The following is a 15,113-nucleotide window of genomic DNA, read 5'->3' on the forward strand; positions in this document are numbered from 1 at the left end:
ATAAAATGTTTGCATCTCTGTTTGTCTCTCCTCTACTACTTGACAACCAGTGTTGGTTTGTTTACCTCCTATAAATTTAGCAGTTCAACAAAAGAGACTGATAGAAAAGGTAACAGGTTTTAGAAAAAAGTACTGGAGTCAATTTGTTCATTTAAAACTCTTCAAAGTGATACCCTCTGTATGGCTGCAGTCTATCGAACAACAAGTGAAAGATAAGATGCTTTTTCGTAAAAACAGAATAGTCACATATCATCATCATCACCATCAATATCATCTTTTAACATCCATTTTCTATGTTAACATGGGTTCGACAACACTGAGTTTCTGACACTGTTTCTGTCTTCCAAATTCACTCACAAGGTGCCATGCTGTGACAGAACCCAAAACCACAGGGCTGCAAGGCAGGCTTCTTAACCACACAGTCATGCCTGTGTCTATATATTAACTTATTTTCAACCAGGAAAAGAAAGAAACCAGTTACCATTTCTAATATTTTAGAAATATGTTTTCTACTAATAGGCACAAAGCCCGAAATTTTTAGGAAGTGGGTGGGTTGATTACATCAACCCTTGTGCTCATCTGGTACTTATTCCATTGGTCCTGAAAGAATGAAAGGCAAAGTTGACCTTGATCTAATTTAAACTCAGAACATACAAACAAAATGCAGTTAAACATTTTGTCTGGCATACTAATGATTTTGTCAGCTTACTACTTTAAGTAAATATGATAATAAAAGAATTTGTTCTCGAAAAATTTTATTCAATTTTATTGATGTGTGCTTCACTACAATTTGTGCAGGAAACAACAAAGCCTTTCAATATGAATAATTCATTTAACTTGTGTGGGCAGCAAAAATTTAGTCATATGACTTCACACCAGTGAATTTTTTTTTCTTCTATTAACACTATTTAATTTTCAATATAATAGCTCTACTTTTTTTGTGTACAGGTTCTGGGGTTAATTTGCTTTTAATTACACCAGAAAAAGCCATTAAACTTGTTGGTAATGATTTCTTCAGATACATCCTCAAAACTGACAGGTAAGTCTGTGAAAGGTATCACTTTTCTCTTTTCTATGTTAGCACACTCCTTCTCTCATTCTTTCCTATCTCTGTCTCTCAATTTTTCATTTACACTGTCTCTTTCATTTATTTTTCTCACTCTCACCATTCTCTCTCATGCACCCACTCACATCAGAAGTACAATCTGTTAACCAGAACTAAATCAATACCATTGCACTAAAATTATCAAGTCTACTCCAACATTTCACCACCTATTTGTTCATTGTCCCACTCATTTTTAACAAACATTTTTTAATGATATAAATGGTGTCTGCTCTGTTTGACAGGAAAGGCTCAACAACATCTCTATCAATGTAAAATCAAATATCATCATACAAAAACCAAATGTGAATTTCTCAGGGAGCTTTCTTACATTCTTTTAACATTGTAACATATACAGAGTGACCCCCAAAAAACAGAACCTACAAATCTTTAAATAAAACTGTTTGAATAAAATGACACAGAGGGATAGATTGAGGTGAATAGTGGTTCCAGCAAGACAGGGCCACCACCCACTCCCACCCATGCATCAAATGACTCCCTAGCCTGACTGAGAGAATGATTTCAGGTAAGACTAATCAGCAGAAAGTGTGACGTTGAGTGGGCATTGCATTCACTGGACTTGAACCCCCAACATTTTTATCTGTTGGGGTATCTCAGGGATAATGTTTACCAGAACAACCCTCAAACGCTTGGTGAACTGAAGGCAGAAATCAGGGAAATCCCCAGAGAAATGTATTCGAGTAATTGACAATTTTGCATGATATATGCCATTTGGAGCATATTTTGAAAAAGAACATGACTTTTATGCAAAGAGAATGATCGTACACAGACCGAAGTTTAAGTCCAGATTTGCTGGACCTTTGTAGGATTTAATAAAATTTTTATGGGTTCTGTTTTTTTTGGGGGGGTGGGTCACCTATAGAAGGATTTTGTTTTGTTTTGTTTATTTGCAGAGTATGTATCAGTTAAAATAAGCAATAGTATTTCGTTATATGAGATAAAGTGAGAATCTCTGAGAAACTCAATTATAGCAAGGTTCAAAACTTAATTCCAAATTTTTCAAGCTATATCTTCAACTCAAAGTTGACACTTTTTTTCTTATCTCCTTTATGAAACACGAGAATTCTCTGCCAAACTGAAAACTTTATTTAATTTCCATTAGGAACAATGTAACTGACTAGTGTCTTCAGAATAAGGAATTAAAATTAACAAAATTGCTAGATTGTAATTTAGATATAGAGGTATATATAAATATACATGTCCCTTTGTACATATGTTGGCTGTAACTTGGTATTCAAATTCACAAGTGTGAACATGATAACATCTGTTCACAACAACAAAAACATTGATATTCTCCTATACCTAGATTTACACATGCACTATATATGGTGCCTACAGGTTCTGTGAAAAAAAAATGATTCTGAATTCCCCTATCCATGGGAAAGTCAGAATCTTTTTTACAGAATCTGTGGTTAGCATTTAAAATATTCTTTGAAATAATTTTGATAATATTTTGTAAACTTTCCAGTGCCAGACTGCCTTTTCACAGAGAATTATTGGCTGGTGGGGGTGCTGGACTGTGTCAAATTATTGTCACTACACCTATGGAACTGCTTAAGATCCAGCTTCAAGATGCTGGAAGAAGTGGTATGTATAAAAGTTTATTTAAATGGCCTGCACTGTCCAATTTCACTTTTTTCTTTTTTTCTTTTATATTGATATGAAGTCTCAAGAAGAAGAGATGATTGATCAACAAGAAAGTGTTTTTACCTTTATTTGAAATACATAGCAGAAAAAACAACATAAGGAAAATATTGAAATCAAAACTGTTTAAAACTACCTTGTCTTTTGGTATCATAATCATCATCTTTCTTTTAGGTCTACTTTTCCATGTTTGCTGAGTTGGATGGGTATTCTACAGCACTATATCTCACCATTTGTTGCAGTGATTTGTCATTTCTTTTGTAAGCTTCATCCTTCTTCAATCAGCCTTCATCCTTCTTCAATCAGCCTTCACCACTTCTTCCCTTTCTTTTTCTTGATTTTCCCCTTTTGCTGATCCCTTCCATTTAGATAACTTGGCACCTTCCTTCATATGCAGCAGTACATGTCTCTACCAGTCCAGTTGTCTCTTTTGTGCACTACACCTGATTCTTCTTATACATCATACTACTCTAAACTCATTTCTGATCCATTATTAATGTTCCATAACTTTACATGCATCAAAGTATATTTGCTTTATTTCTTTCCATCTTACATCCTTTGAAGTCAATGCCCAAGTTTTGCTACCATGCAACATTTCAGTCTGTACTTAAGCACCATACAATCTGCACCTAACTCAAACAATTCCTTTGTTGCTAGCAGAGGTCATAACTCACTGAACTTTATTCATGCCACTCTTACTCTGGTTACTATTCTTTCAAACACACTCTTCCACTGCTAATTTGGTTATATAGATAAAAAAAAGTTGTCAATTTCTTCTAGGAAACTCTCCAAGCAGTTGAAAGAACTTATTTCATGGATACTCTTTCTGCTAATACTTCTATAGATTTGCTACATATGAAGTCGTTTTCTGTCAGCTTTCTAGTAATTTCACTGCATCTCTTGTGTATCTCTTCATTCACGATGGGTACACAATATGGCATTCATATCTACTCCTTTCTACATATTGGGCATAACCACTTCCCAGTAGAAGCTTCTTTCTTATTAACTGTTCTATCTTTACTAAGTTCACTTAAAGATATCTTGATTTTAGGCTTTACTTCCACATTTCATCATCATCATCATCATCATCATCATCGTTTAATGTCCGCTTTCCATGCTAGCATGGGTTGGACGATTTGACTGAGGACTGGCAAGCCAGAAGGCTGCACCAGGCTCCAATCTGATCTGGCAGAGTTTCTACAGCTGGATGACCTTTCTAACGCCAACCACTCTGAGAGTGTAGTGGGTGCTTTTACATGCCACTGGCACAAAGGCCAGTCACACAGTACTGGCAACGGCCACGCTCAAAAAGGTGTTTTTTACATGCCACCTGCACGGGAGCCAGTCCAGCGGCACTGGCAATGACCTCGCTTGAATGATTTTCTAACGTGCCACCAACACAAGTGCTAGAAGGCAACACTGGTAACGATTACGCTCAAATGGCCACTAGCATGGAAGCCAGACAGCTGCTCTGGCAATGAACACACTCAGACAGTGCTATTTAGTGCTCCACTGGCACAGGTACCAGTCATCAAGTATGGTTCAATTACGATTTCACTTGCCCCAACAGGTCTTTGCAAGCAGAGTTTAGTGTCCAATGAAGGAGAGGTTGGCATGGGTGCCAGTTGTCGTATTCGGTTCGATTTCAAATTTCAAATTCCAAATTCACTTGCTTCAACAGGTCTCTGCAAGCAGGGTTTTTAGTGTCCAATGAAGTAAAGATACGAATTAGTGAGCTGGCGGCACTTCTGGCAGAGGTCACAGAGTATGCTCTCACTTGCCTTGCCGGGTCTTCTCACGTACTGCATATTTCCAAAGGTCCCGGTCACTAGTCATCGCCTCAGTGCGGCCTAAAGTTTGAAGGTCGTGCTTCACCACCTCATCCCAGGTCTTCCTGGGTCTACCTTCTAATTCTTCAACAGCTTCATCATCATCATTTGATGTCCATTTTCCAAGTTGGCATGAATTGAACCAATCATCACACCCTGAATCAGTTCTTATTTAAAGTCAATGCTCTCCTGTACAGGTTGGAGGACCATACCATGCTTGTTGTACATTTCAGGTCATTGGCACACAAAAGTTTTCATGGACAGCCAATCTCAAACTACTCTATTATGAGCTAAAATCATCGTTTTAAAATGGTTTTTAAAAGTTGTGAATTTATTATTGAAATTATTTTATTGTAACAAAAATGAAACCCTAATATCTTTTTCATTCCTTGTTTCATAGGCTCTGCTACCAGTAATGGCACTGTAGTACGTTTATCTGCTACAAAAATAGCTTTAAATCTTGTACGAGAAAAAGGAATCACTGGGCTTTATAAAGGTTGTGGAGCCACAATGTTAAGGGATGTCACTTTCTCTGCAATTTACTTCCCATTATTTGCTCATCTCAATGCATTGGTAAGATTATATATATTTGCACACCATTTTCCTTTATATCTAGTACATAAAATGGTGATTTAATTTATCATGTTTAATTCGCCGAGGTTGACTTTGCCTTTCATTCTTTTGGGTTCGATAAATTAAGTACCAGTTGCATACTGGGGTCAATCTAATCGACTGGCCACCTCCCCCCCCCAAAAAAATTTCGGTCCTTGTGCCTATAATAGAAAAGAATTTCTTATGTTTAATGATTATTGTGCTACTTCCAATGCTTTCATGCATTCCTAATTAAAAATGAACACACTCCCTAATAAAAGGATAAGTTTGATAGATTATTTCATCTTATCAGAGAGTGGTTAGGAACTAGAAGATAGAAGTTGGTGATTAGGAATATGAAGAAATTACCGAGGGGCCAGAATAGAATATATTTGGAACCAAGAAGAGATAACTAGAAAGTAGAAAATAGTATTTAGGAATTTGAATATGATGAGTTGTCTACCAGATGAGGTGGTTGAGTGATAGATAAGTTTAGATAAACATATTACAAAAGGTAATAAAACTGGTGCCCAATGAAGGTAGATAAAGATCAGGAGAGAGGTTTAGATAACTAGTGGGTGCTCAATTTCATTAAAAGTTTTTAATAAGTATGGGTTAAATCTAGGCCGATATTTTGTGAACTCAATAAATCAAAAGAGAGCTCAATAATTCTAAAATAACTCTATTTGATTTTTAAAAATTAAACAAGTATAAACTTCTCTGAGTTAAAGGGGCCTCCAATGCTTGGAAGCCCCTAGGCCATGACCTATACTGGCCCATGCTAAAATCAGATATCTTTCACTGTTCTTGTTAGAACACATAACACACTAACTCAAAGGGTGAAACTTAAATTTTTTCCATTTGCATTGCTTTATATATAGGCACAAACATGGGTGTGTGATAAGAAGTTTACTTCACAGCCATGTGGTTTTGGGTTCAATTCCATTGCACAGCACTTTGGATGTCTTCTACTATAGCCCTGGGCAAATGCCTTATAAAGTGGAAGGCCAGCATGTGTGTGTGTGTGCGTGAGAGAGAGAGTGTGCAAATATTGACCTTTCACAGCTTCACTTGTCACCATCTGAGCAAAATGGTGATGTGTTTACATTCTTCATTAACATTACAGTTAGTCACTCTGCATTTTTGAAAACCAGTGGGATAACATCAAAAACCTCTTACTTGAAAAACAGGTTAGGGTTTGTAACAGGATGAGTATTTGGCCATAAAATGCTACCTATGTTAGCATGGAAAAAAAAAGGAAGTTAAACAAACAAATGAATATAACCAGTGGTGAGCTGGAGTCAGTTCTCATTGGTTCGTGTAAACTGATAATTAACATTTTTATGACCACTGAACACTAAACTTAATTGGAAAAGTTATGTTAATTAAATAACATCAAATAACTCAACCGACCTGTGCTAGTAATTTGATTGGCTCTTTAAATCTTAACCACCGGTCAAAAAATTTCTAAATCAAAAGCTCAGTCCTATAATGACTGGAGAGAAAAACCTAGCAAGTTCGTTTATTCAAATTCTTGTAATGTCTTTATCCATTGGTGTAGAAATTGGAAGTTCTATAGAAAAGACTTTTTTTAATGTCAACTGTCCTTTGTGCTAAAAATAATGTTAAGCATGTATGATTGTTAATTAACTACATGATAATAATTAAAAAAAAAAAGATACTCAGAAAAGATAAAAAGAAGGCTTTTGTAATAAATTATATGCAAACAGTTATAGACATGGATATACAAACAGAAACAAAACAAAAATATTACCCCTTGGCATTTTTGCAGTGTATTCATTATGAAATTTTCAGGAAAGATGTTACACTCATCAGAAACAACATACCCAGGTGTGACAAGTTTTAATGCATGTATGATTAAAATCGACTGCTCTCTTTTGATCTGCATGCAAATTAGTTTGTTGGGTGATCATACCAATCAAAACTCAATGCAAAAAGTGGGAAAATAAAACTACTTTACAGGTTTTGCATCAAAGCTTAACTCTTTAACCTTTAGATAACTTTGTCAAATGTAATACTTATTCACATTATTTTAAATTAATCATTTATTATCTTGTAGATTTTGGGGATGTGATTGTATATTTTTAGGATGGCATTGTGGGGTAAGATGAAAGGCCATATCTGGCCAGTTTGAGTATAAAACATGTAGAATATTTTGGCTGGATTTGGCTTCTGTAAATGCTAGAGGGTCGAAGGTATTTTTGAACCAACAACACCTGCAAAAATTTCAGTGTCTAACCATTCTTCGGATAATATTTTGTCAAAGTCACTTGATGAAAAATTAGGTGAATTGAGTCAGACATTAAATGTTCACAGAAAGAATAGATATATAACTCTGTGTATCATCTCCAAAGCCTTTAATTCGATTAAATCATTGAATAAGCTATTACTTATAGAACACATGGCTTGATAAAATAAATAATTGGAGAAAGGGTTAAAGTTTTCTCCCTTAGATTAGAGAGTTTATAACGTTAAAAATTAATATAATTTAGGGTGGTTTGATTCAGCATGAAAAAGTAAAATCTAATGCGAAAAGCAACAGAAGTTCAAAATACATTCAAAGTTAATATTATTAGTTTCAAGCTCAAAGAAGAAGAAAAAAGTAGAAGTTAAAGAATAGAAGTATAATGTTTTGGATCTAGTCCTTCATCAGATATGCTAAAAAAGGTCCAGGGAAGCAGAAAAAAAAAACATGGATATTCTTGAGAAAGGAGTGAAGGTCAGATATGGTGATAGTGTGGAGTGGTTGAGATGGAAGTAAAGAAAGGAGCAGTGTAGTGCAAAAAGTGTGCTATGTGGATTTGTGTCATATGGGATGTTAAGAATTAATATATTCAAGTGAAATCAGTCATCATGTTTGTTGCTTAAAATTTTGTTTTAATATTACGTTCAGAAGATTGGTGAAGTTTATTAACAATGATAATTATAAAAAATACACACAAGTATTTGTTTGTAGTTGCATATATAGCTGCTTGCTTGTATATATAATTGTGAATCAGTGTCATTTTATGTGTACATATATATTCCTATTTCTAATTTCTGTTACTTTGTCTCTGCTTGTATTCTGTTATCTGTTTCATCCTCCATGTAATACTCCAATCTGTTATCATAACTGTAACCCTGTGTGGTTGCTTGATGTATTGTAACTATCTACCTTCTTGCCCCACTTCTTACAATACTTTAACCTATCACCTTAACACTTTCTCTCTCTCTCTCTCTCTCTCTCTCTCTCTCTCTCTCTCTCTCTCTCTCTCTCTCTGAAGTATGTATCTACTCTCCTACGAAATTTTACATCTTTTTATTTTGTTTGCTTTGCATCCTTGACTCCCACCATTTCATACCATGATTCTTACTAGTTGATCCCCTCCCTCCACCAAACCGATCCCTCACTCTCGGTTTTAACTCTAATTTTCTCACTTTTAGTTGAAGGGCCAAAAAAAAAACAAAATGTTATATTCTACAATCCTTGTGACAAATATACTTTGATAATCTCTTAACTTTATTTGAACTGATTTTTCCTAACACTGAACTAACATTGTATTTTTCATTTATTCAATATCATATTAATGAAGAGATAGATCAATAAAGCTATATTGTATTGCTAGATTCTTTTCTTACAGAACCTATGACTAACATTTGTGTAGCTAAGCAAACTGGTTGTAAAAAGTTTGGCAGCTTAGTGAACTAGTTGTTAAGATTTTGGTAGTTCACCGCTGGTTATAATCTTTAAGAAAATACATTTTTATTCTTATCTGAGTTAATCTCACTGAAAAGTAGACATCAGTCATCATATTTCATATTTGTGTGTTTAAGATGGAGTGAGATTTTTAACTTTAAAACAATTGCTTGAACCAGTCAAGCAGAAATCTGTTTTCACCTAGCAAACCACATCTACTAGTACTGTTTAACAACCAAACCTCTTGACAACATCCAACTAGTTCAACATTCCACCACTACAAAGTCATTCCTTCTGTGTTCTTACCTGATCTCCTCCTAGATAAGGTAAAGACTATTTAGATATAGCACACTGATATTAACATGATGCAAAGTATGAAAAAATACTCAAACTTATACACTTGGTCATAAGGATACCGCAAGCATAATTTTTATATATTTTTTCCTGATGAGATAGATTGAGTGGATTTGAACTAGTAACTTTACTAATGTGTTACTTGTTACCAAGTGAGACTCGTATCTATTTTCTTATATATGTTACTAATTTGGATTAAGATACATTTATCAGAGCTGTAATGTGGTTTATGTTTCATTTTATGCCCTATTACATAACATTCCTATATACAATTCTCTGCAATATTTTTTTCTCTTTTGTAGGGTAAAAGACGAGAAGGCAGTGATCAAGCTGTTTTTTATCATTCCTTTTTCTCTGGATGTGCAGCAGGCTGTATAGCATCGTTTAGTGTCAACCCTTTTGATGGTATGTATTCCTTTCAAAGTTTATTTTTCGTTTTTATTGCAAGCTGTTAAATGCTTACTAGTACTGAACAGTATTTAGGTGTTTGATTTATACAAGTTGTGCTTCTTAATTAATGTTTCAGTGAAAACCCATATGTTAACTGAGAATTTAATCCATATTCCATCCCATGGACAGACAGCATTGTATTCTTGACCTCTGTTAGTCAAGGTTATCCATGCATCAGGTTTATATTATATAACAAATTTGAGCAAGATTCCCCTCTATATTTACCCAAAGGGTACTCTCCCCTTTCGTCTATATTTATCTAAAGAGTAGTCTCCCCTCTCTGTCTCTTTGATATTAATTCACAGAAAAGGTTCCAACTTCGGCCATTAGAACTTAACACCAGTGTGTCAGTACATGCATTTCTGTCAGAATGCAAAAAAAAAAAAAACAGGGTAGATACTGTGTAGCATCATGTTCACTTCTCTAACATTCTCACATATCCATCCTCCCAACTAGAGTATTTTTTTATTGACTCCATCTTCTCCTCAAAGGATAAAAGACTATGTTTACCATGGCTAGATTTGAAGTCAGAGTAAATACTATGAGGCATTCAAATCCATGCTCTGATAACTCTACCAATTCACTGCTTTGTAATAGTATAGATGCTTACTAATTGAAAATTTGGTTCAAATTTGCCCAGTTTAGTTCTTGCAGCAAAGACAACCGAAAAAAAATCAAAACATTTGATATTTTCAATCCCTAGTCTAAGCTTTGTATGTTATTATAATATTGTCTACTTTTGGTAACTTGCCAGTTTTGCTACACTTGCCAGTCTTTTTCCTTCCATGCCGATTCAGTTTGTTTTCTTAAGCCTTGCACCTGACTTCAAATGCCATTCTTCAAATATATACATTCTTTTATTGGTGACCATGAAGTATATACACTTCAATGGGCTCCCAGTAAAGGCTGATCAATGTGGAGGATGTACATGTATTAAAAGGGATTCCTGCAACAATACAAACACGCTAGTTTTGAAATACTTACTTTCCAATGTGATCCTGCCAAACTCTGAGTGCTCAACACCTTTGTATTGACTATGGTGATCTCTCCCTCTCTCTCTTCACCAGTTTTCTCATTAAAAATAAGTTGGAAGTAAACATTAGTGATTTACAGGGTTAACATTATCAGAAGCTAAAATTTATCTAAAAAGGAAATGAAGTCAAGTCCTGATTAATTTATTCATTGAGCATGGACAGTATGCCAGTTAGTATCAGACAACCCTGCTACCTTCAAATAATTTGAACTATAAACTTTTATGTAAAATTCTGTTAGAGTGAATCTAAGTTGAACTTTTAAGATAATAGGACATATACAGAAAAGTTTATTTTCATCTTTCTAGTGGTGAAAACCCGGTTACAGACATTAAAGAAAGCAGAAGGTGAAAAAGAATATTCAGGAATCATTGATTGTTTTGGGTAAGGAAATTATAACTTTTCATTCTAAGAATCAAAATAGTAATAATGAAAATTAACCTGCTGGATTACTAACAACAGTCATAATTTCAAACTTTACACTAGCCACTGTACTGTGCCTCTCGGCAAGGCACTAAATTCTGCTGTATTCTGCATGCTCTGATTAACAAAGAGATTGTTTGCTACTTCCTGGTTCACTTATTAGCTGGAATGGTGCTGCCTTTAATAGTAGTATCTGCACCAACAATACTGTATTCTTCTGGCATACAGGTCAAATTTTTCAGATCAAAATTTGCAGCCAGAAAAAGCAGGTTGACTTAAGAAAAAGTAGGTTGTATCAAGATGACTTTGAGAGGTCAAAAATTCCATGTCAAATACAATTGGATTTAGAAAGATAGTGATGATGTTTGACTATTTAGACTATATGTTTGCATTATATAATACATAAAAGTGCCTTTTATTGTTTAAAAATATCTACTAAATATATTGATATTTCTGTTTCAGAAAAATCATGAAGCACGAAGGTCCAAAAGCTTTTCTGAAAGGAGCTATGTGCCGAATTCTTGTTATTGCTCCTTTGTTTGGTATAGCACAAACAGTGTATTATCTAGGAGTGGCAGAATTATTACTTGGATTAAAGAAACCTTAATATTTTTTTTTTCTAAGCTGGATAACAATACATATCATGGTATACTATCAGTGTGATCATAAATAAACATTTATTGTATCTGATATATTAGTAATATCATCAAGGCATTCACAATTAACATAGAGCATTTTAGGAAACTGTCAACAATAACAATTAAAAAATTTTTTTTCATTACTTGAAATGTAAATAACATTAATTTAAAAGTCTCAGGAACTCCTTTGTATTTTATTTTAAACATAATAAGCTTTTATTCACTGGAATAAATTTCTATAACACATTTTTTTTTTTTGGTGGGGGTAGATATTTGTCATTACTGTAATGATAACAATTGACTTCCACCTTCAAGTCTTTTCGTTATTTTTCTTTTTTTCTTTAACTTCAATCATTGTTATATGAATGCCATAGGGGTTCTACTTTGTATATTCTTGCATATTTATCAAATGACTTTAAATTTAATATTTTTGTTTAAAATCAAAATAATTAATTAATGAAATTGTTTTTAAAAAAATTTAGACTTTGTCCAAAAACTGACCTTCTTTTATTTTTCACAAATTAAGTTCATAAAAAATAACTAAATGGGGAAAAAGTGATAAGTAAAATGTCTCTTGCATTTTCGTTGAGCTTTTAAAGAATGGGATTATAAACCAGTTGTAGGCAATAAAAAATGTTATATTATTAAGGTTTAACAAAATTAAATTACTTATGACTATTTTACCTAAATATAATTTTTTTTCAACTGATGTATATGATTTTGTAATTAAAAAAAAAGTAATCTACATTTAAAGTAAATTGCTTTGAAAAAACTTCCTTATATAGTTAAAAGGGTGAATTGAACTTGCTTTTTGTCTCATCATAGATTTCTAGATGTAAATCAATGTAATGAGTGGGAAATATAAAAGTTAAAGCTGCTAAACTTTGTCTCTGCACTTTAACTTTTGTGTTTCTCTTTTTTTAACCTTCACCAAATCTGAAAAAAAAATTTTCATTTAAGAGATTCTTGATTACAAATCATTGAAGTTCTGTTGAGAAGTTAACAAAAGATAAATAGATGTAGTTGTTAATATTATATGTAAGATTAAGTTAGCAAGCTGGTTGAATCATTAGCATGCCAGGCAAAATGCTAAGTGACAAACATTTTATGTTCTGAGTTCCAATTCTGCTGAGGTTGACTTCGCCTTTCATCCTTTCAGAGTCAAAAAAATAAGTACCAGTTGAGCACTGGGGTCAATGTAATCAATTTATTCTTTCCCCCAAAATTGCCGCCCTGTGCTAAAACTTGAAGCCAATATTATATAATCTTACATTTTCACTGATATTTTGTAAGAAGTGGCTAGTCAATTACCTCAACCCCAGTGTTCAACTGGTACTTATTTCATTGATCCTGAAAGGATGACAGGCAAAGCTGACCTCAGCAGAATTTAAACTTAGAAGGTAAAACTGAATGAAATACCGCTAAGCATTTTGTCCTGCATACAATTCTGCCTGCTTACCACCATAATAATAATAATGATAATAATAATTTACTTTTCTTTTACTCTTATGAAAATATCTTCTTTGTAAATTAGAAGAATCTTGATTGAAAGTATTTTGCATAGAATTTATTTACGTGATTCTTGTTTACTTACAAACCATTGAAGCTGTGATAAGAAATTAACCAAAGATAATTTAATACAGATAACATTTTTCACTGCAAACCAATGAAGCTGCATCCAGAAATTAACAGTTCCTAAAAATAAACATAGCCATTGTGGAAAAACAGTTTTGATGAGATTTGTAATAGGCTCTTAAGGGTGAGGCACTGCTCTTTTTCTGGGAAGAAGCAGTCCTGCTTTTTTTAATAATTATGTAAAGGATGATATTCTTACTGTGAAATAAAGCAGTGGTTGGAAATATATAATATATATGTATATATATATATTTCCCCCTTTGTTAGAATGACATTTCTTCAAGGAGAGGTTTCTGATGCATCAGTCAGTATAAAAGGACTTATTTTCCCTTCTTGATAAATTTTGAAAATACAAATATTTTCAGAAGATTGGGATAAATCTGAAAGAAGAAATCCATAGATGAAAAAGGTGAGTTTTGGAGATTATGAAGCAGGGAAGTTTTGGGAGTGTAATTCTTGGAAAGTTTTCTTGATATAAAAATTCAGATATTGTTTATCATATCAACCTGGGTTAAAATGTCAGAAATCGTTTCTTGGATTAAGCAACTAATATAACAGTTTCTAATTTTCTTACTACAAATATAGAAGTAGATAACAGAATTTGAAATTGAAGCTTGTTTGTTCTAACAGTAGAAACATCTTCAGATTTTGAAATGCAAAATGTCTCATTGACAAACTCATTTTTGTTTTTAATGTAACAAACATAAAATGTTTCTAAGCAAAATGAAGCAAAGTATGAAAAGCAAAAATATATAAACAAGCAATTCTTTTTGGGAATAATATATTTCTGTTATTTATAGCTTTATGTATATACTCTGAGATATACTGTTCCAAAAGAGAATTATTTCATATTTTGTTGAAAGTTTATAAAATTCTTATGACATCAACAATATAAAGAAGTGTATAGAAGTAAATAACTGAATAACTAAAATCTAGAAATGTTTTAAAATATGTATGTGTGCATGCATACCTGTATGTATACACATGCACACAGATATAAACAAATGGTTAAGAAGATTGTTTCACAATTACGTAGTTCTGGATTTAATCCTACAACATTGCATCTTAGTTAAGTGTCTTCATCATAACCTAGGGTTGATTGAAACTTTTGAGTGAAACTAGGTTGATGGAAACTGTAGAAGTTGGTCAGTTAAACTGGATTTGTAATTCAAAGGTCCAGCTTTATCAATGTGTCAAATCGATTCTACTTGAGGGTTAGATTATGGGAATACCTGTCTTTGGCATACTCATCTACTTTGCACACTATTTCTAATTTCATAAGTACATCTTTCAGTCGATTAAGTAATTAGACACTCATCATCATCATATCAAAATTGATGAGTCAATCATATATATAGATGTATACACATACATATATATGTATACACACACACACACATATACTGGAACAGTGGAATCTCAAAGCAAATAAAGCTATGAAAAATAGCATGTAAATACTGGGTTAAAAAACTTCATCATCAACCCTTACTTGTTGGCAAGAAAATATTTCCCTTAGTCCTTTGAATGAAAACTGCACAATACCTGGATGTAATTTCATAGAAGATTGCAAACAAATGACACTGCTTGTATGATGGTGACATTTCTTTACAACTAGTGCACAATATCAAGATAAGGAGATACAACCACTCATGCATATATATATATATATATATATATATATATATATATATATATATA

The 15,113-nt window shown here is 33.2% G+C and overlaps 1 protein-coding gene across 3 annotated transcripts in view; it reads left to right on the plus strand.

Annotated features, from left to right (window-relative positions):
* The window catches only part of LOC106874401 (mitochondrial glutamate carrier 1), an 81,828-nt gene extending 66,721 nt beyond the window's left edge, over positions 1-15,107 (plus strand). For all 3 annotated transcript variants that reach the window (XM_052971170.1, XM_052971169.1, XM_052971168.1), the window contains exons 5-10: positions 949-1,039; positions 2,592-2,710; positions 4,997-5,169; positions 9,541-9,643; positions 11,028-11,103; positions 11,605-15,107. In XM_052971170.1, the coding sequence (XP_052827130.1) occupies positions 949-1,039; positions 2,592-2,710; positions 4,997-5,169; positions 9,541-9,643; positions 11,028-11,103; positions 11,605-11,749 (707 nt within the window). In that variant the 3' untranslated portion in view covers positions 11,750-15,107. The remainder of the gene's footprint in view (positions 1-948; positions 1,040-2,591; positions 2,711-4,996; positions 5,170-9,540; positions 9,644-11,027; positions 11,104-11,604) is intronic.
* The last annotated feature ends 6 nt before the right edge of the window (positions 15,108-15,113 follow it).

This window comes from Octopus bimaculoides, chromosome 10 (assembly GCF_001194135.2).
Source record: "Octopus bimaculoides isolate UCB-OBI-ISO-001 chromosome 10, ASM119413v2, whole genome shotgun sequence".
Lineage (NCBI taxonomy): Eukaryota > Metazoa > Mollusca > Cephalopoda > Octopoda > Octopodidae > Octopus > Octopus bimaculoides.